This window comes from Equus przewalskii, chromosome 26, assembly GCF_037783145.1.
Source record: "Equus przewalskii isolate Varuska chromosome 26, EquPr2, whole genome shotgun sequence".
NCBI lineage: Eukaryota > Metazoa > Chordata > Mammalia > Perissodactyla > Equidae > Equus > Equus przewalskii.
In genome coordinates, this window is record NC_091856.1 from 38604158 (window position 1) to 38624127 (window position 19970).

Sequence of the window (19970 nt, forward strand, 5' to 3'; positions counted from 1 at the left end):
GTTTGTGCAGGACTGCGTGTCAGGTGGAGCCTTCTTTAGCTGTGAGATGTGTACCCAAGATTCAAGTCCCTGAAGCTAGGCTGCCATCTGGGTAGTGAGGAGGACCTGGTATAGTCCCTTCCAAGGAGATTTTAAAGGCACTAAAATTGTGTCAGTTTGGAGAGTCATAGACATTTAAGGAAACTAGAAGGATTTAGGATCCAGTTCAGCTTATAGCTATATAGCAAATGTTAAAGGCAATTAATGGGACTAGAATTTAATATCTACAAAGGTACAAACATAATTTATCTTTCCACAGTTACACCCATTTTTAATTCTGGAGGGATCAGGTAGGGAGACAAGGATAAATGTTTTAACCCTTGTTGCAAAGATACATTTTCTCAAGGGAGAGGAGAAAAGGTGTCCTTTAAATCCAGTGCAGTGTGATGGTCTTCAAGTTATCAAACACGTGCACTCTAGAGTATTGGTCAGGATCTTTTCCGTGAATTTCTCTGAAGAGGAGACATATTTGCAAAAGCACCAGAGTAAAGCAATAACTGTCAGTAAATGACAAAAGACTTAAAAGTATTAATGGTTAAAGATCTGATGAAGGTTCGTTATAGCATAATTGACAGGTAAATCTGGTCATTTCTGTGACATCTTAAAAGTATGACTGATAACATTATACCAGGACATAACAGAATTTTAGGAATTTTCCTACAATCTCTAGAACATTTATTTATTTATTTTCTTCTTATTCTCCTCAAATATCCCAGCACATTGTTGTATATTCTAGCTGTAGGTTCTTCTGGTTGTGCCATGTGGGACGCCGCCTCAGCATGGCCTGACAAGCGGTGCCATGTCCGCGCCCGGGATCCGAACAGGCAAAACCCCAGGCTGCTGAAGCTGAGCACGCCAACTTAACCACTCGGCCACGGGGCCGGCCCCTGGAACATTTATTTTAATAACCTTCACCTATAGAATATAACCTAAAGTTTATCATCATTTACATGACAATGCTTCCCATGTAATTTGATGTATCAAATAAGCCAAATTAGTTTAACAACTCTTTTTTTATAAGAAGAGAGAACAAATCCTTTAAGTCTCAGGGGCCTTCTGGAAATTCCCAAAGTTACTTTCAGATTAGAAAGATTTTATTTAGAATTTGATTTTTTCAGGGAGGAAGTTTGTCAAAAATATCAAAAGTTTTTGGACATTTGACAAAATAGGGTCACAGAAAATTATGAAACAATATTTAATTATCCATTTAACCAAAGTGACCGAAGACTTCAAAGACAAATATAGAAGGTTACATAGCTGCAAAAACCTTAGCTCTTTTTAATAGAAAAGACTCAGCTTTTATCATAAAGCACAAGAGATAATTTTGATAAAAACCAAAAGGTAGGGAGAAACCTTTCACAATCTCTTAGCAGGAGCAGACCAGTAGCCCAAGTAAACTTTGTTCTTTCAGCAGATGAAAGAACATTGAGTTATAGTTTTACATAGCACACTATTGATTTTAAAACTTATTTTAAAACCTTTATAGTTATTTTATTTAATCTTATCCAGCTTGATAGCATATAAAATTTCTTTCCAAAGATTCCTGTTTCACAAACCTATAATTTTCTTTTTACATTAAAATTTTGTCCTATCTTTTCTTATTCTGGCCACCATTTTACTTTAGGACAAAATTACTTCCTTTTTCTTCAACAAAAATATATCTCCATAGCTCATACCTTTTTCTAACCAAAAACACACACCCCACTTTCTTTGCATATGGGGATGTTTCCCTTATTCTTAGTAGCTCTAATCACATATGTTAATTAGAATTCTTAACCCTTAGAATCCTTGATTCCTAGTGAAAACTAAGAAGTAAGCAATTGTGGACTGGTAAATTTATAAATGTATTTCATAATTTCTAGAAACACATGCCCTTTTAGAGAGTATAATCTTTCAATGTGACACAAGACATGGTTACTAACAGAACCAAATTTGTATTTGGTTTATCTACACTAGGAAGCCAAAAGAGGACAAACCTATGTTCAGTAATTAATGTTTCAGTATTTTATCTCGTTTGGAGAATGATTCAGATATTCAATGAAATCCCATCATTTAACTTACCAAAACACTAAAGTTTTAAATTACCCAAAAAGATTTGGGGTGCTATTTTAAGCAAACATAAAACATAATTATTGCGCCTAAAAGTTCTTATCTCATTTTCATCTATCTAAATAATTTTCCCCCAACAATTATATTCAGATTATTGACAAAACTTTCACGAGATATTAGACAAAATCAGCCATCATCTCAAGTGAATGTTTTTTTGCTGACAAATTTTGCAACAGAGAATCATAATGTTATATTTAATGCAGACAACTAAAGACATGCCTGTTTTAATTAAATGAACAAACAAACTAGCTTTAATCCCAAATATTTTCCCACATCACGGGAACTTGAAAAGCATTTGCATTAATTTTTATTATATTCCTGAGAATTCTTTTATATAAGCATTTGATTTTCCTTAAGCCAATTAAATAGAGCTCTTTTCCAAATTAATTTTGGCAACACTATCTGTAGGTAGACCAAGATCACAGATCTATAACATACATACTTGGACATACATAACATACAGATAAACACAGAGATCTTAGTGTCTTAGTTTAAATTTTTAGCCATATCTCAGGTACAAAACTCATAAAAATTTTCTGGCAGAAGGACTAAGTTAAGGTTACCTGCTCCAATGGCCAAAGTTTTTTTTTTAACTAAAGGTTTTTTTAATTTGCATGATATAAGGATCATTTTTAGGGTGCTTTTTGGATTCATTTTTTCTTTTATAAAGTTCTGCATCTAAACTACTCTTGATTATGTCAGTCCATTAGGTAGAAATGCACATGAGGATGAAGTGCAGTTTTTAGATATAAAACTGGCCAGGGTCCCTGAAGGGGGAGCCTCAAAGCATTCAGATGCCTGGGATCCCATTTCTTAGAGCCTTTTCTCTAGAGCAAAAGAAAAATTCCCAATTCCAAAGCAATTAAGCCAAATGCTACACACTTCCAATAGGCCTAACTATACAAATGGGTACTCACAGAAAGGACAAAGGCTTTAAACAGAAAGGATGAAGCCTGTATGCAACAGATCTGAATAAACCCGGAGAGCTCAAAACCCAAAGGGAGCAGATTTGGGATCCAGGAGAGACTTACCCTCCAACTCCAGGGTCGGCCAGAAAGCAGTGCGCCCAGTGGGCTCTGTGGGTACCAGCACCCGTTTCTCACCAGCCTCAGAGTTGTTGGGGGTCTTCTCTGGGTCCCACTTCTGATCATCATGTAATGTTGACCTAAACAAATAAAATAGCCAGTTATTTTACCAGCAAAATGGGTTTATTCAGGAATACAGAGAAACTGCAATTCGAGACAAGTAAGCTATAGCAAAAACCACTGGCAAGTCCAGAAACAAAGGAGAGGAACATTACTTTGGAGAGAAAAAGGAGGAGGCTGGAAGGGGTCATTTTGAATGAAAGTCCATTGGAGGAGAGTGAGAGTTCAGGGTGGTGATTGTTTCTCATTGGCTGAGTTGCTGGTCAAGGAGGAAATCTTCCTTCCTCCTGCTGGGGTAGTAATTGACGCTTCTTCCTGTTGGAGTCCATAACTGATGCCTTCCTGTTGGGGTCTGTAATTGATGTGGAGTAGCAGTGGGTGAGGGTTTTGGCCTCCTGACCCCATTTTAAATGAGGTTTCCTTTCTTCTGTTTCACAGCTTTAAAAGCTAAAGAAAACCTAGAGTTTTCTAACACTAACCGGAGTTGTCATGGATTATTCCATAGTCCTTGATTTCCTCTTAGCTAACCGAGGGAAAATGTTTCCTATAATATTTCTTGTTAATACCACAGAGAAAATACTACTACAGAGAATACAGAGAAAAAATACTACAGAGAAAATAATCATCTGTGACTAGGATAAAAAAAAAAAGGGAGGGATAGAGGGAGGAGGAAGCTACCTAAAACAGACCCAGCTGTTTTCATTGCCTGGTCTCAAATCTACATTCTTGGCTTCAAAGCCTATTACAAGGAATAACCATCATTTTATTTCTGCCAATTGCCTGTGTTACAATTAGCCAATGATCCTGCCCAGTCTCTTTTTTTTTTTTGAGGAAGATTAGCCCTGAGCTAACATCTGCTGCCAGTCCTCCTCTTTTTGCTGAGGAAGCCTGGCCCTGAGCTAACATCCGTGCCCATCTTCTTCTCCATTATATGTCGGATGCCTACCACAGCATGGCATGCCAAGCGGTGCCATGTCCGCACCCGGGATCCGAACCGGCGAAACCCGGGCGCCCGAGAAGCGGAACGTGCGAACTTAACCTCTGCGCCACAGGGCCGGCCCCATGCCCAGTCCTAAATACTACTGAAAGCCATTGTCATGTCAAATGGTTCAACCACTCATCCAAAAAGAGAAGAAAGATGCTCCCTGACTCAACAGCACACACCTTAAGTGCACACTCTTTTGAGTTTAATCAACAAAACCCCAGAAGTGGGAAATCTCTATATCATTAGTTAATGTCCTGTGGCCTGACGTCATTAGTCCTTGGCATAAAGGGGGACCGGGAAATAAACGTCAGCTCCTGGAGCTTCCTAACACCCTCTTACTGAGACACCTAAGGTCCCCGCTGTAGGGTCTCCCTCAGCACGAAGAGGAACAAGCACCACCTGTTTAACCGCGTGCGGTCCCTGGTGGTCTTGGGCCGCAGGGCGTCCACACACCGCATCTGGGCAGGTGCAAGACCCGGCCGGGTGTAAGCCAGAACGCGAGGTGTGGGACTCGTCCTCCGCCGCCCGCGCAACACGACAGAGGTGGCTTCCACGTCTGTTATTTCATCTTACGTGTGTCGTCCCAGCCCGTGGTCCCTGCTGAGAGGGAACAAGGTTCAGAAACAAGAGAACTCGCCCCTGACCTTCTGAATTACTCGTCATCCTCGCTGAGTTTCTGGCCTTTGGAGAAAGTTCCAGTTGCATTATTTTCGGTAAAAAGTGTCCTTCTCTGTCCTTCCCTTAGAAATGGAAGCAGCTGTCGAGATTACAGCGGAATGTGATCCTCTTCCTCCTCGCGTTTCTGCTGCTCTGTGGGCTCCTGTCCTACATCAGCGTGGCTGACCAGTGGACAGGTATCAGCTACTCGTGTGCCTTAAAATGACAGGTGTGGGTCGTGGAGGGTGGACAGGCAGAAGCGGTCTTGCAGTCTGCCTTCACCCGCTCCAGGAGGCACGAATGTCAGCGACTCGGCAGAAACTCAGATAGAAGGAAGCTCAGTGTTTCACCCGCCTTGCTAGGACGGGGATGTTCACTGACGTGTGACTGCTCCTGAGTGTCTGGCGTCAGTCCTGGTACCTCCCTCCTCTGCGTCTCGCAGAGAAATTCAGTCCTGACGTTGAATGCTCAGCCTAAATGCATTGGGCGAATTTCATAACACATGTTAACGCGGGTTTGGAAAGGACCGGGCCGAGTTCTGCTGCGGATGTAGAGAATCCTGAATTTCTCTAAGATTGCTTCTTTTAGGAGGAAAGCTTAAGAGCTGCCCCAGGTCGCTCAAGTAAACGGCCTGTTTGCCACCAATTGTGCCTCCTGGAGTGGAAGATTAAGGCCAGGTATTTTGGGTTATGGCTTGGGGATAAGGACAAAACTGCCAAGTGTTTTTAAAAGCTTTGGTTCTTTGGCCATTCCTTTTTTTTTTTTTTTAACTGAGGTCCTATTGGTTTGTAACGCTGTGTAATTTCAGGTGTACGTTATTATATATCAGTTTCTGTATAGCCTGCATTGTGCTCACCACCAATAGTCTAATTTTTACGTCACCATATAAATGTGCCCCTTTGCCCCTCCCCCTTCCCCTCTGGTCACCACTGTGTGCTTTGTCCGTGTGTTAGTTTATGCTCACTTGTGAGTGAAATCATACGGTGTTTGTCTTTCTCTATCTGGCTTATATCGCTTACCATAATACCCTCAAGGTCCATCCATATTGTTGCAAATGGGGCGATTTTGGTTTTTGTTGCGGCTGATTAGTCTTCCATCCTCTATATGTAGACATCGCATCTTCATCCAGTTTCCTGTAGAAGTGCACTTGGGTTGCTTCCATGTCTTGGCTATTGTGACTCATGCTGCAGTGAACAAAGGGGTGCATAGTCTCGTCGTATTGTTGGTTTCATGTTCTTCGGATAGAAACACAGTTGTGGGTCAGCTGGATCGTACGGTATTTCTATTTTTGTGTTTTTGAGGAATCTTCTCACTGTTTTCCATTGTGGCTGCACCAATTTGCATTTCCACCAGCAGTGTATGAGGGTTCCCTTTTCTCCATGTCCTCTGCGACATTTGTTATTTTTTGTCTTGTTAATTATAGCCGTTCTGACAGGTGTGAGGTGATATCTCACTCTCGTTTTGATTTGCATTTCCCTAATGATTAGTGACATTGAACATCTTTTCATGTGCCTGTTGGCCATCTGTCTGTCTTCTTGGAAAAATGTCCGTTCATATCCTGTGTCCGTTTTTCCATCGGGTTGTTTGTCTTTTTGTTGTTGAGTTGTGTGAGTTCTTTATATATTTTGGAAATTAACCCCTTTTCGGATACATGATTTGCAAATACGTGCTCCCAGTTGGTGGGTTGTCTTTTCGTTTTGTTCCTGGTTTCCTTTGTCTTTGGCCATTCTTGCACAGTTAAGTGAGCGTGCTGAGGGCGCCTGCTCTCCCCCGTAGGGAATAACACCCGTCTGCGCGTGTTCTCCGCCCACTTTGAGTCTCCTCTAGGCCTGTGGCCTATGTGAGATGCATGACATTCTCTTGTTTAGCCCCAGCTGGCAGGTCCGCAGAAGAGCACAAGATGAGACCAGCAAAGCCACCCGTCTTGCCAGCTCCTCAGAAGGCAGATGCTAAGGCAGAACACGTCCCGGGGGTCTTACCTCAGGTACTTTCGATAAAGCGAACGTGGAGTTGCAACCGGGGTCAGTTCCAGAAGCACTTGAAAACACGTGATGTTTCCACCAGATTGGGATGAATTCTTTGTCTTAGCGTTTGTTTGATGTTTTCACTTCACACTCGTTATCCTGGGGGGCTGGACGAGGCTTGGGGAAGGCAGGAGGGCTGTTCTCTCCTTTGTTCTTCTTGGAGCACCTGCTGTGTGCCGGATGCTGTGTCAGGTGATGAACAAACAGACCTGTCCCTTCCCTCAGAGATGCAGGCTGGCGGGAGGGAAGGCGAGACACAGCAACAAACAGAAGCAGGCAGGTGGCCCGGGGTGCGCCTCCCACAGGGAAGAGAGCAGCCACCCGGGAGACAGGGCTGGAGCGGGTGCCGGTGAGGGAGCGCTCTCCGACCAGGGGACACTGAATCGCAGTCCAAAGGCTGAGGAGCCGCTGGCGCTGCGTAGAGTCGGGAGAGCGTGGCTGGAGGGCAATGAAACTGGCCTGGGCAGGAGGGCCTGGGCGGAGCCAGGGGCTGGGCTCAGTGCAGAGGGCCCTGTGGGTCCTTGTGGGGCATGAGCAGCACTAGAGGCTTCAGGGGCACAGACAGGGGAGGGGGCTGGGCTCAGTGCAGAGGGCCCTGTGGGTCCTTGTGGGGCATGAGCAGCACTAGAGGCTTCAGGGGCACAGACACGGGATGGGGCTGGGCTCAGTGCAGAGGGCCCCGTGGGTCCTCGTGGGGCGTGAGCAGCACTAGAGGCTTCAGGGGCACAGACAGGGGAGGGGGCTGGGCTCAGTGCAGAGGGCCCTGTGGGTCCTTGTGGGGCATGAGCAGCACTAGAGGCTTCAGGGGCACAGACAGGGGAGGGGGCTGGGCTCAGTGCAGAGGGCCCTGTGGGTCCTCGCGGGGCGTGAGCAGCACTAGAGGCTTCAGGGGCACAGACAGGGGAGGGGGCTGGGCTCAGTGCAGAGGGCCCCATGGGTCCTCGCGGGGCGTGAGGAGCACTAGAGGCTTCAGGGGCTCAGACACGGGAGGGGGCTGGGCTCAGTGCAGAGGGCCCTGCGGGTCCTCACGGGGCATGAGCAGCACTAGAGGCTTCAGGGGCACAGACAGGGGAGGGGGCTGGGCTCAGTGCAGAGGGCCCTGTGGGTCCTCGTGGGGCGTGAGCAGCACTAGAGGCTTCAGGGGCACAGACACGGGACGGGGCTGGGCTCAGTGCAGAGGGCCCTGCGGGTCCTCGTGGGGCATGAGCAGCACTAGAGGCTTCAGGGGCACAGACACGGGATGGGGCTGGGCTCAGTGCAGAGGGCCCTGCGGGTCCTCGTGGGGCATGAGCAGCACTAGAGGCTTCAGGGGCACAGACACGGGATGGGGCTGGGCTCAGTGCTGAGGGCCCCGTGGGTCCTCGTGGGGCGTGAGCAGCACTAGAGGCTTCAGGGGCACAGACAGGGGAGGGGGCTGGGCTCAGTGCAGAGGGCCCTGTGGGTCCTCGTGGGGGCGTGAGCAGCACTAGAGGCTTCAGGGGCACAGACACGGGAAGGCTCTGAGGTGGGATGTCTGAGATTTTCACCGTGAAGATTCTCTGGCCGCTGGGTGGAGACGTGGTGTGGAGCATCAGGAGTGGAGGCAGGAGGCAGGAGAGCTGAGCTGCCTGCACCGTGGGGAGAGTGTGCGGCTGGAGAAAGGCTGGGCAGGACTGGGCCTGCTTCAAGGGGAGGGAGGGGCCAGCAGAAGCCAAGTAGTTCCTGGCTGGGGACATGCAGGTGCTCCCTTCTGGACCTGCCCAGTTCCAGGTTCCTGGGGCCCCAAGGAGAAGTGCACGTGCCACGAGGTCAGGATCAGAGTCTGGGCACGGGAGAGGTTTGAGAGTCCACAGTAAGGGGTGTGTGTTGTCTAGAAAGGGAGGAGGAAGGGCCGGGCATGATCTGGAGGCACCCCCACCCTTACCATCTGGGCTGGGGAGGAGAAGACAGGCCGTGGAGACGAGAGGGCAGTCAGGAGGCAGCCAGAGAAGCAAGAACCATCCCCTCCCAGAGCATGCCTTTGAGAACCCAGTGCCCTCTGACCTGGGGACACTCTTGGTCGCTAGTCAGGGGATCGATGTGGGCTGAGGCGGCCCCGGGGAGAGGATCCTGGGCCAGGGGCTGGCTCCACCCTGCAGGGCTGCCCTGGGGAGAGAGAGGAGCCCACTCTCCACACTGTCTCACTCTCACTCTGTGTGTAGAAAGGAGAATTTCCTCCCCTTTGGAAGGGACAAGCGTTTCTCTCGCTTCTTTGGGCCTCTCTTTTGCATATGGACTCTGAAGTGTGTGAAAGCAGAACGTGGCATGTTTCCCCAGCAAAAGGCACATTTCCACTGCGCGAAATGTCTGTAGTCCAGTCTCTGGTGTCCAGCAGGGTCTGGATGGTAAGGGGTGAAAGTGTCCGTCTCTGCTGCAAGGCCTCGGGGAAGGCTGCCCTTCTGCAGGCCCTGGGGCCTCTCTTGTGAGGACCCCAGGACTGTTCCTGAGACCTGTCTCAGCCATGGTGCTGTGGCAGGGCCACACCCCACTCTCTCTGCCAAGGGGCCCAGCTCTGAGTCGGTTGCATCTTTACAAGGAGAACGTCTTCCCGGATTACGGGGACGCTGAAAAGCAGAGACTTTTCCATTGCAAGTCGTCCTCCTTCCCGTCCTCGTCCTCGGGAGGAGCCGTCGTCACACCCACTGTTGAGGGTGCCACCCCGTCCGGGAGAGTGCTGCACTCAACACAGCGCCTGAGCCCTGTGCTCTGTCCCTGGCCCCGGCACCCTCTGCCTCCCGCTTTGTTCTGAGGATGAAGCGGGGCAGTGCCAGGGCAACAGTGTTCTTTGAGGATGTGGTTCTAAGCCTTTCTTGCTACCCCTAGGGTCTGTGACAGCCTGGAAATATGCCGGGCCAGGGGCTGAACCCGCTGTCGAGGGCTGCGCTGACCCGTCGGCAGAGTCTCCAGCAGGGTGGTCAGGGCCAGGAGAGCGTGCAGAAGGACCTGCCTCCCGAGTCTGCATTCGTGATGACAAATGAAAACAGTTTCCTTTGGGGCTGTGCTCCTCGGCCCGTCCACCGCGCCCGTGGGGTTGGGTTTGACTGGGAGAGTGTCCCAGAGGGAAAAGGAACAGCGGCTCCTAGGCTCGCAGTTACTTTCACAAGTGACTCTCACTTTTGTCTAGAAGCCTCCACGGCATTTCCGACGGGGACCACCCAACCTGCAGATTAGAGCCCCCGATAAAGGCTCGAAGGACATGAGGCAGGGTGACACGCAGAGGAGGGAAGAGGCTGAAGGTGGCGCTCGCCAGAAAGAAAACGCCCAGAGAAGGATCGTCAGGTACAAGGAGCACCAGAGATGGGTCTGAACGTGCGGAAACGCTGCGGCTGGTCCATTTGGTGTTTCCTTTTCTGAAAAACAAAGATAAAAAACCAGCATAACGTCTGCAGGATATTCTCCTTGCGAAGCAGACACTGTGCGCCCCATCGTGAGGGCAGGGCCCTGCCTTCTTAAAGTCCTCCCGCGTGGAAGGTGGGGCTGAGCACAGTGGGGCGGTGACCCCGGGGCGTTTGCATCTGTGCCCTGCGCTGGCTGACTGCTCTTCCTTCCCTCCCTGCAGCTGGAGGGGAGCAGTGATTGAGCCTGAGCAGGGCACCGAAGCCCCCTCCAGAAAGGCAGACGCCCCCACCGGGCCTGCCTTGCAGGCCACCAGGATTCAGAATCAACCAGGTAAGGCCCCACCTGTGCCCTCCCAGCCTCATCTGGGCCTTCTGAGGGAAAGGGCATGTGGACAGGCAGATGGGCGTCCAGGGTATGTGGTGGAGCACTGCTGTCCCTTCACGTGCTGGTCATCCCTCCTCACCCAGGTGGGCCCAGGTCCTTGGGGTCACACGCTCTTTAGAGCTCTGGCGACCACCTGTGGCTCCTTGATGGCCCGTGGTCCCATGCCTCAGCCCCAGGAGGAGCGCGTATTCGGGGCTCATCTCCCTGCAGTGTCTGGGCCACCAGGGGCCTGAGGATGTGCAGATAGCTGCTCCCTGGCGTCTCCACCCAGGCCTGCTGGGTTGGGCAGCTCTGTGGGTCCCTGTGTTCTGGCTCTGGTCCTTGAGGGCCTGCTGGGCACTGGCGCTTCGTAAACTGTGTGCAGCCTGTCTGCCTCATTCTGACGACGCCCTTTGAGGTAATTAGTCTCTTGGATCCCCATTGCACAGACGAGAACCGGGGTTAGGTCAGTACCTGCCCAGGCCATCTGCCTCATGTGTGGGGTCTTGTGCCAGGCCAGCTGAATCTGGGTCCCAGGCCCATGACTCTCCATCGTCCTGCTGGTGCCTCTGATGGAAGGATGAGGGAGCCCAGGGCCAGGACTTGTAGCTGGTCATGGGGGATACAGAGTGATTGTGTGCCATTCGGAACGGACGGCACAGCCGTGGCTGTCAACACGAATAGGCTTCACGCCACACTCAGAGGACGTGTGGTGTGAGGCCGTGGACACACAGGGAACCATCCACGTGGGAACCCTGTGTGTTGTATGTGGTCCTCCCATGCATGGAGAGAAGATGCCTCCCCTCGTCGTCCTGAGGGGGCTCTGGAAAGGCCAGAGAGGGGCCTTGGGTGCATCTGCTCCACGGTATTTCCTTGAAAATGCCTGGAGCTGAAGTGGCAGAACGTGGGTACCTGTGAGGTTAGGTGTTCTTGTCTGAGTCCCCAGCCCCTGTCATGTTTGACATTCCCAAACCTGGAGTGGAATGCACACGTTGCCACGGGATCCACCACACTGGTCTGCTGCCTCAAATGCCTTTTCCTGCAGAGTGCTCCCTGTGGCCCCAGAGGGTAGTACCTGCCTGGCCCCTGGTGGAGGTTGACAGGACCTGGCCAGGCATTCGAGAGTCCAAGCTGTCGTGTGCGGGCCCCGGAGGCCTCGCTGGCTTGGTGGCTGTGTCCAGCTGTGAGGGTCAGACCTTCGGCTCTGAGCCCCAACCTTCCCTGCTGTCCACTGCTGCCCGTGGCCCTGGATGGTGTCCCCCATGTCAGGGTCACTCACAGGGGCCACAGAGGGTCTCTGTTTGCGCCCTGACTGGGGCTAGTCTTCCTGACCTGCTTCCCTCCTTCCAGGCTCCCCGAACGGGCGCCAGAAGGCCGTGATAGAGGCCTTCCGCCATGCCTGGACCGGATACCGCAAGTTTGCCTGGGGCCACGACGAGCTGAAACCTGTGTCCAGGTCCTTCAGCGAGTGGTTTGGCCTCGGCCTCACTCTGATCGACGCCCTGGACACCATGTGGATTTTGAACCTGAAAAAAGGTATCTTCTCGTTCCGTTGCATGGGCCGAGTTCTCGGTGTGTGATGCTTGTGCGGGGCAGAGAGCCGCAGCCACGAGGACCTACAGTGCTGTTTACACTACACTGACCATGGAGTGCATCTGCTGGGTGAAGGCGGTTCCTTTTTCACCTTATGTCCAGGCGCCCTGGGGACGCTCAGGACAGCTGTCCCCGACACACCCTGCTGAGAGCTGAGCTTGGACCCCAGACAGGCGTCCAGGGGCATTTGCAGCCTATGTTTCTGCCGCAGTTGGGAGGGGCTCTATGCCGGGAGGTGACACGTGATCTGATGTAGTTGCCCCCTCCCGAATCTCTCCCCAACATCGTCCTTATCCCACACGGATTGGGTTACACTGGGATTGTGTGTCTTTAGTTATCTCTGAATTGATATTTAAACACCCATTGTAAGTTCTCTGAATAGGCTGAAGACTACCACTGAATTTCTCACGTGGTCCTTTGTATGGTGGTTTTTGGTTATTAACCGTTCGTGCTTACACTGCATTGGTTTTCCCCACCTACACGCTGGCAGAGTTGCAGACGTCAGACTTCACCCCTTACAGTAGGAAATGACAGTGAAACCCTGGAGGAGAAGGATGGATACAAGAATGCATGTACCCCTGTGTAAATTCATAACAGAAACCTCACCTACGCTGTACAGGGAGGCCTGCAGGGCAGCCCCGGCCCCAGCACAACCTCAGTCACTCCAAACAGGAAGTACAACCACTTTACCTCTGAGGGAAGAGTTCTCTCCCACCCGGTAACAGCCCAGCCAATCAGAAACACCACAGTCCAGCCAATCAGAAATGCCATAGCCCAGCCAATCAGAAATGCTGCAGCTCAGCCAATCAGAAACACTGCAGCTTTGCCAATCAGAAATGCCACAGCCCAGCCAATGAAGAGCCGTCCCCACCCTGATCTGTTCCTCTACCCCAGTGGTCTTTCCTCTAGAGCAGCCCTGCCCTCTCCCCCTTTTCTCTGTAAAAGCTGCTCCCTCCTGTGTTCTCCAGATTTGCCTGTGGTTCTTGTAGCATGGAAATCCTCAATTGCAGTTATTTTGACTTCTCCCAAATAAACTTGTTTTGAGCCTTTTCAAGTTAACATATTTGATGTCAGAAGTGGGATCCAAAGGAGGCAACCCCTGAGAGATGGCAGCCCCCAGAACTGAACGAGGTACCCACACTGAGCCCCTTGTGCTATCGTGTCTGTGACTTGTGGCCTGCTTTCGGCCTGGTGAGTGTCCTCTCAGATTCCGAGCTCCGCTCTGCACTCTCCGTGTGTTCTGGGCTCTCTCACTTTATTTGGGATTGGGAGAGGAACTTTGTCCTCCAGGTTCAAGGCGTTGCCCTTGCTGTGTGTTTTCTGAAGGTAGCACAGTTCCTTTTGGGGCTCCAGCTTGCTGAGAATCCAGGAGTTTTTCTTTAGTTTTCAGATTCCTTTTGAATCAAGGATGGGAATCCAGCAACTTTCTTTTATCTTTAGATTCCTTTGGGGATCAGGGCTAGGACGATAGCAACTTTCTTGGGTTTTCAGAAAAAATTTCAGAAATGGGATCCCAGTCATCTAAATGTTCTGAGGGCGACTCTCCTTTGGGGACCCTGCTGGGTTTATGTTTAAGAACTTTGGGCCTCCTACATGTCCATTTTTAAGTAAGTGGGCCAAACAGACCAAAAGCAGTCCAGAACTGCAATGGCCACTATGGGGAACTTTCGATCGCCCCAAAATCACTTTTCTTAAAACCAGATTGGAAGACCACAGCTCTAAAATTAAGCAAAATGAACAATACGTCTGTTTCCATTGGTGCCTGGCGGTTTCTGGATGCGCACAAAGCTCTAAAATCGACTCACTACCAGATACCTTGTCTAAATCAGCTGAAACAACTCAAAAACGGAGGGAGAACAAAACGGCTTCTGAAGCCGCCTGCCCCTTTCCCCTTTCTCTGTCTCAGATGCCATCTTGTTTGTCTTCCAGACTCCTTTGACTCAGACCCCACTCTGGCAGCCACCTTGTGCCCAGGCTTTGCCCCTGAGGCCATCTTCGTCTCTTCTCCTCTGCACCTCCCCCACCTTCTCTGTACCCTCCACTCCCTCACTCAAATTCTCTTGCCGAACTTCCATCCTCCTCTGAACGTACCCTTGCCGCTTCTTCTGAACCTGTTAGAACCTTCCGTTTTAAATGTAAACCCTCTAAGAAGCCAAACTTCAGATCTCTCATGTTCCCTGGACTAAAGCTGAATTGTGAGCCATTGTTAAGGATTTTCCAAAGGCAACTGAGGACCCCCATAGATTTGCTGATGAATTTAATATAGTGGTTCAGACCTACCAGCCTGGGTCTTCAGATTTACATCAGCTAGTTCACATGCTTTTGGGGGAAGGCCAGGCCCAACATTGGATGAAACTTGCCCAATGGGAACAACCTGAAACAGATTTAGGAAAACGAACTCCTAACTTTTGGTAAGAGGTTAGAACACTTTCTGGAAAACCCCACGAAGCCATCCCAGGAGCCTTTCCCAAGCCTGTTGATTAGAGCAAAATTCAGGCTTGTGTGCAAAAGCCTGATGAACCTGTTCCTGACTATTGGAGTTGACTTCAGATCTTTTTCAAAGAAGATTCGGGCCTCCCATGGAAACTAAATCTACTTGGACAGCTTTTAATTCTGTGTTTGTTAATGCACTGACCGAGGATCTTTCCCTGTTAGTGAAGAGAACCTGGCGGAGTGGGAGGCCACGTCCACTCCAGATTTGGTAAATGTGGCAACTCATCTTGCCTGCACCTTAGAGGATTTAACTAGAAAAAAAGACCACAAAAATCGTAAATTTTCATCTCCAAAAAATGGAGGCCTCTGGATGAAACCAGAAATTTTCTGGTCTTTGTCATTTCTGTAAAGAGCCAGGACAGTGGGGAAAGGACTGCCCCAAGCTAAAAATTTCCAGAGGTTTTCAGCCCCCAACTAATCCTTCCAATGGCTTCTCCATCCCCAATGTCAGGGCTCGGAAAAAGCACAGGGGCTCTTCCCAGTCCTTTCCCTTAATCACCTGGGGGAAAGCACTCTCCAGATTGGGAATGAATCTTTCCCCAGACTGACTGACACCAGTGCTACAGTCCCGGTGCTCAAGCCCACTGTTAGGAAACAGCCCCTGCCTCGGAGAACTGAAACCGTTCAAACAGTGGGGTCTCAAACAACCCCAGCAGGCCCCTGTGTCTAACCCATCCCGTTTTGTCTGGGCCCTCTGAGGGACACTCACTCTTTTCTCCTTAGTTCCTCTGCTCCTATTCATCTGTTGGGCCAAGATTTCTTGAGGAAATACTATGCTGGTAATTCTTTCTCCCAAAAGGGGGAAATAATTCTAGAATTTGATGCAGCAGTGATAGCAGCAACCAAAATGGTCAACTAGGTGAGTCAAACGACCCTTCAACATCTTTTAGTTGCTCCATCTCTGACAACCTTAAAACCAATTTTAAGGACACTAGCCGTTTATCTCTAGTTACAACCCTCCTTATGGACAGAGTCTGCAACTGATATGGGCAGAGTCCACAGTGGACATCTTACCAAAATCCAAAATAGAGCCTTCAAAGCCTTTCTCTAAAATTAATCAATACCCTATAGATAAAGAAGCTCTCCGAGGCTTTGGGCCAGTAATAGAAGATTGTAAGGCCCAAGGCTTCCTTATCCCCTGTACTAGTCCTTGTAACACTCTTATTTTAACTGTAAGAAAACCCAGTGGCAGAGGATGGAGATGGTCCATGACCTCTGAGCAATAAATATCATTTTCCTTCCTCGGCTCCCAGTTGTTTCTGACCCTGGCAGCTGTCCCACCTGAAAGCAGATTCTTCACCGTGACCAACTTGTGCAGCATGTTCCTTTGTCCCAGGTGATGACAGCCAGTACCTCTTCACTTTCACTCGGGAAGGAAAACAATTCGCCTGGACAGTGATGCCTCAGGGCTTTACTGTGAGTCCGTACTTTCCACGAGTCCTGAAGGCAGATCTGGATGACGCACAGTTTCCTAGAGGTTCTGCTTTGCTGCAGTGTGTAGATGATTTGCTTCTTTCCTCTTCTCCGTAGGCCTCCTCACAGCAAGAGACAACATCTGCTTACTAAGGCTTTTAGCTCTAAAGGGACACAAGGTCGCCAAGGAGAAAGTGCAGTTTGTCCAACCCCAGGTTTGGTGTTTGGGGCACTTCATATCAGAACCAGGGCTGCACCTAGATCCAGACAGTCTTCATGGTGTCCTGAGCTTCCCCAAATCCCCAACTGTCAGCTGTGAGGTTGTCATGGGCTGGTTGGGCTGGTTGGCTACTACTGAAATTGGATCCCAAATTTTTCTTTTATGGCCAACTCTTGTATGTCTCACTAGGAAACAAGAACCAAGATGCAATCTTGTGAGGAGAACAGGATGGCACAGCCTTCAAAGTCCTAAAAGAGAGCTTCATAGGAGGCCAGCCCCATGGCCGAGTGGTTACGGTTGTGCACTCCACTTTGGCAGCCCAGGGTTTGCTGGTTCGGATCCTGGGCACAGACCTACACACCACTCATCAAGCCATGCTGTGGCAGCATCCCACATAGAAGAACCAGAAGGACTTACAACTAGGATATACAGCTATGTACTGGGGCTTTGGGGAGGAAAAAAAAGAGAGCTTCATAAACTCCCCTGCCCTTAGGCATCCAAACTGCCAGCTCCCCTTTTTCCTTTTTATGTATGAGAAGGAAGTGAGTGCCCTCTGGGTGCTCACATGAATACACAGGAACCACACGGGACCCATAGGGTACTCTAGCCAGCAGCTGGACCCTGTAGCAAAAGGAGACCCTTCCTGCCTTAGAACCATTCCTGCCACTGCCCTTTTTGTTCAGGCCACCAAGGAAATAGTTGTGGGACCCCCTTTAACCATTTTTATACCCCATGCAGTGGAGGCCTCTTAAGTTCTCACCACACACAACATCTTTCAGCCAGCTGTCTCACCTCTTATGAGATCCTCTTACTACCTACTCCTCGCATTATTCTTTCTTGCTGCAATAACCTTAACCTGCCACCCTTCACTCCTCTGCTACCAACGAGGTTCCCCATGACTGCTTAACACTGACAGGCCTCCTCCTGACTCCTCCTGACGACATACAAGAAGCTCCTCTGAGCAACACCGACATCTCATGCTTTACTGGTGGGTCTTATTTAAAGAGTGACAATGGTAAATATTGTGCTGGATATGTGCTATCAGTGCCTTTTGATATAATTGGAGTCGCACCCTTGCCCTTAGCTACTATGGCCCAACAAGCCAAATTATGTGCATTTACACAGGCCTGTATCCCAGCCAAGAGCAGGACCACCAACATCTATACTGATAGCAGGTGCACTTTTCAGCGTTGCCTGGGATTTTGGGATGCTGTGGAAGCAACATGGTCTCCTCCCTTCCAGTGGGGTAACGTTAAAAATAGTCCTGGTGTTCAGCACCACTGCATGTGATATCCTCACCCGCTGCTTTATCCTCACCCGCTGCTTTAGCCTTACCCGCTGCTTTAGCCTCACCCGCTGCTTCCTAAGATCACAGGCGTCCTAAAGCTGACTCTCGGGAAGCTAGGGAAGATCACTTTGCTGACACTTCTGCAAAGAATGCTGCTCTGAAAGGAGCAGACAGTAGCCAAACCCCTGCCATGGCCCAAAGGGATGCTTCTCCAAATGACAGCTTGGAAAAACTGGCTAGAAAGCCCAACATTTGGCTTCAGAAAAGGAAAAGCAAGATTGGAAATTCAGCAATTGTTGGCTTGATAAAAAGAGAAGGCTCTGAGAGGGCCTACAATGGAGAAAAGAAAGTCTCTTCAACAAATGGTGCTGGGAAAACTGGACAGCCACATGCAAAAGATTGAAAATTGACCATTCTTTTTCACCACACACCAAAATAAACTCAAAATGGATCAAAGACCTAAAGATTAGACCTGAAACAATAAGTCTTCTAGAAGAGAATACAGGCAGTACACTCTTTGACATCAGTTTCAAAAGAATCTTTTCGGACACTATAACTCCTCAGTTGAGGGAAACAATAGAAAAAATAAACAAATGGGACTTCATCAGACTAAAGAGCTTCTTTAAGGCAAGGGAAAACAGGATTGAAACAAAAAAACAGCTCACTAATTGGGAAAAAATATTTACAAGCCACTTATCCAACAAAGGGTTAATCTCCATAATATACAAAGAACTCACACGGCTTAACAACAAAAAAACAAACAACCCGATCAAAAAATGGGCAGAGGACATGAACAGACATTTCTCCAAAGAAGATATAGGTATGGCCAATAGACACATGAAAAGATGTTCATCATCGCTAATCATCAGGGAAATGCAAATCAAAACTACACTAAAATATCACCTTATACCCGTTAGATTGGCAAAAACATCCAAAACCAAGAGTGACAAATGTTGGAGAGGTTGTGGAGAAAAAGGAACCCTCATACACTGTTGGTGGGAATGCAAACTGGTACAGCCACTATGGAAAACAGTATGGAGATTTCTCAAAAAGTTAAAAATAGAAATACCCTATGACCCAGCCATCCCATTACTGGGTATCTATCCTAAGAACCTGAAATCAGAAATCCCAAGAGTCCCTTGCACCCCTATGTTCATCGCAGCATTATTTACGATAGCCAAGACATGGAACCAACCTACATACCCAGAAACTGATGATTGGATAAAGAAGATGTGGTATATATACACAATGGAATACTACTCAGCCATAAAAAAGGACAAAATTGGTTCATTCGCAGCAACATGGATGGACCTCGAGAGTATTATGCTAAGCGAAATAAGCCAGACAGAGAAAGACGAACTGTATATGACCCCACTCATAGGTGGAAGATAACATATAGACAAGGAGAACTGATCCATGGTCAACAGGGGAAAGGGGGGTTGGGGGGAGGGCACAAAGGGGGAAGTGGTGTACCCACAACAAGACTAACAATAATGTACAACTGAAATCTCACAAGGTTGTAATCTATCATAACATTAATAAAAAAAAAGAAACAAAAAAAAGAGAGAGAGAAGGCTCTGGTTTGGGCCAAATAACAACAAAGTCCCATCAAAAACTCTAAAATTCCCCTTACTAACCAGTGTACATCATTGGTCTACAGAAAAAAATGGTAAGCTTTATGCACCAGTACTGGAGGGAAATCTTAGGAGAGCTGCAAAACATGCCTATCTGCTCGCCCTACCTGCCCAAACACAGTTCAGGAAACCTGGCCACTCGGCTCCTTGGAAACTTTCAATCGTCCAACACATCATTCGAGGTTTGGTAAATGGATTTTATACAACTCCTCTGTCTCATGGATGTCAGTATGCCTCAGTCATGGTCTGTATCTTTTCTCACTGGACTGACGCTCTCCCTTATAGACAGGCTACTGCTTATTCTGTGCCTAAAATTCTGTTATAAAAGATTATCCCACCTGGGGAACCCCCCTGAACATCATAGTGACCCAGAAACTCATTTCATGGGTCAAGTGCCTCCACAGGTCTGTGCTGTTTGGCCAGCTCTGCAGCGTTTTCGCTGTGCTGATAATCCTCAACCCTCTGGGCTGTTCAAACATACCAACAGCTTTAAGACTCAGTAAACAAAGTCTGTGGAAACCCTTCAGATACCCTGGCCACTTCCACTGGCCCTCCTAAATCTGAGGAACGCATAAACTCGCAGCCTTTGAAGTAATCACAGGTCGCGCAATGTGCTTGGCTTCTGCTTCTCTCGATCCTCAGCAGGTAAA

General features: G+C 48.9%; 1 protein-coding gene across 2 annotated transcripts in view; it reads left to right on the forward strand.

The window, feature by feature from the left end:
- LOC103568009 (endoplasmic reticulum mannosyl-oligosaccharide 1,2-alpha-mannosidase) overlaps nucleotides 1-19970 on the forward strand; it is a 32884-nt gene that overhangs the window by 4423 nt on the left and 8491 nt on the right. Inside the window, exons 2-6 of one of the 2 annotated variants that reach the window (XM_070596015.1) lie at nucleotides 5024-5132; nucleotides 6804-6919; nucleotides 10102-10256; nucleotides 10537-10646; nucleotides 12030-12215. In XM_070596015.1, the coding sequence (XP_070452116.1) occupies nucleotides 5024-5132; nucleotides 6804-6919; nucleotides 10102-10256; nucleotides 10537-10646; nucleotides 12030-12215 (676 nt within the window). The remainder of the gene's footprint in view (nucleotides 1-5023; nucleotides 5133-6803; nucleotides 6920-10101; nucleotides 10257-10536; nucleotides 10647-12029; nucleotides 12216-19970) is intronic. The other variant, XM_070596014.1, reaches the window with a different exon arrangement.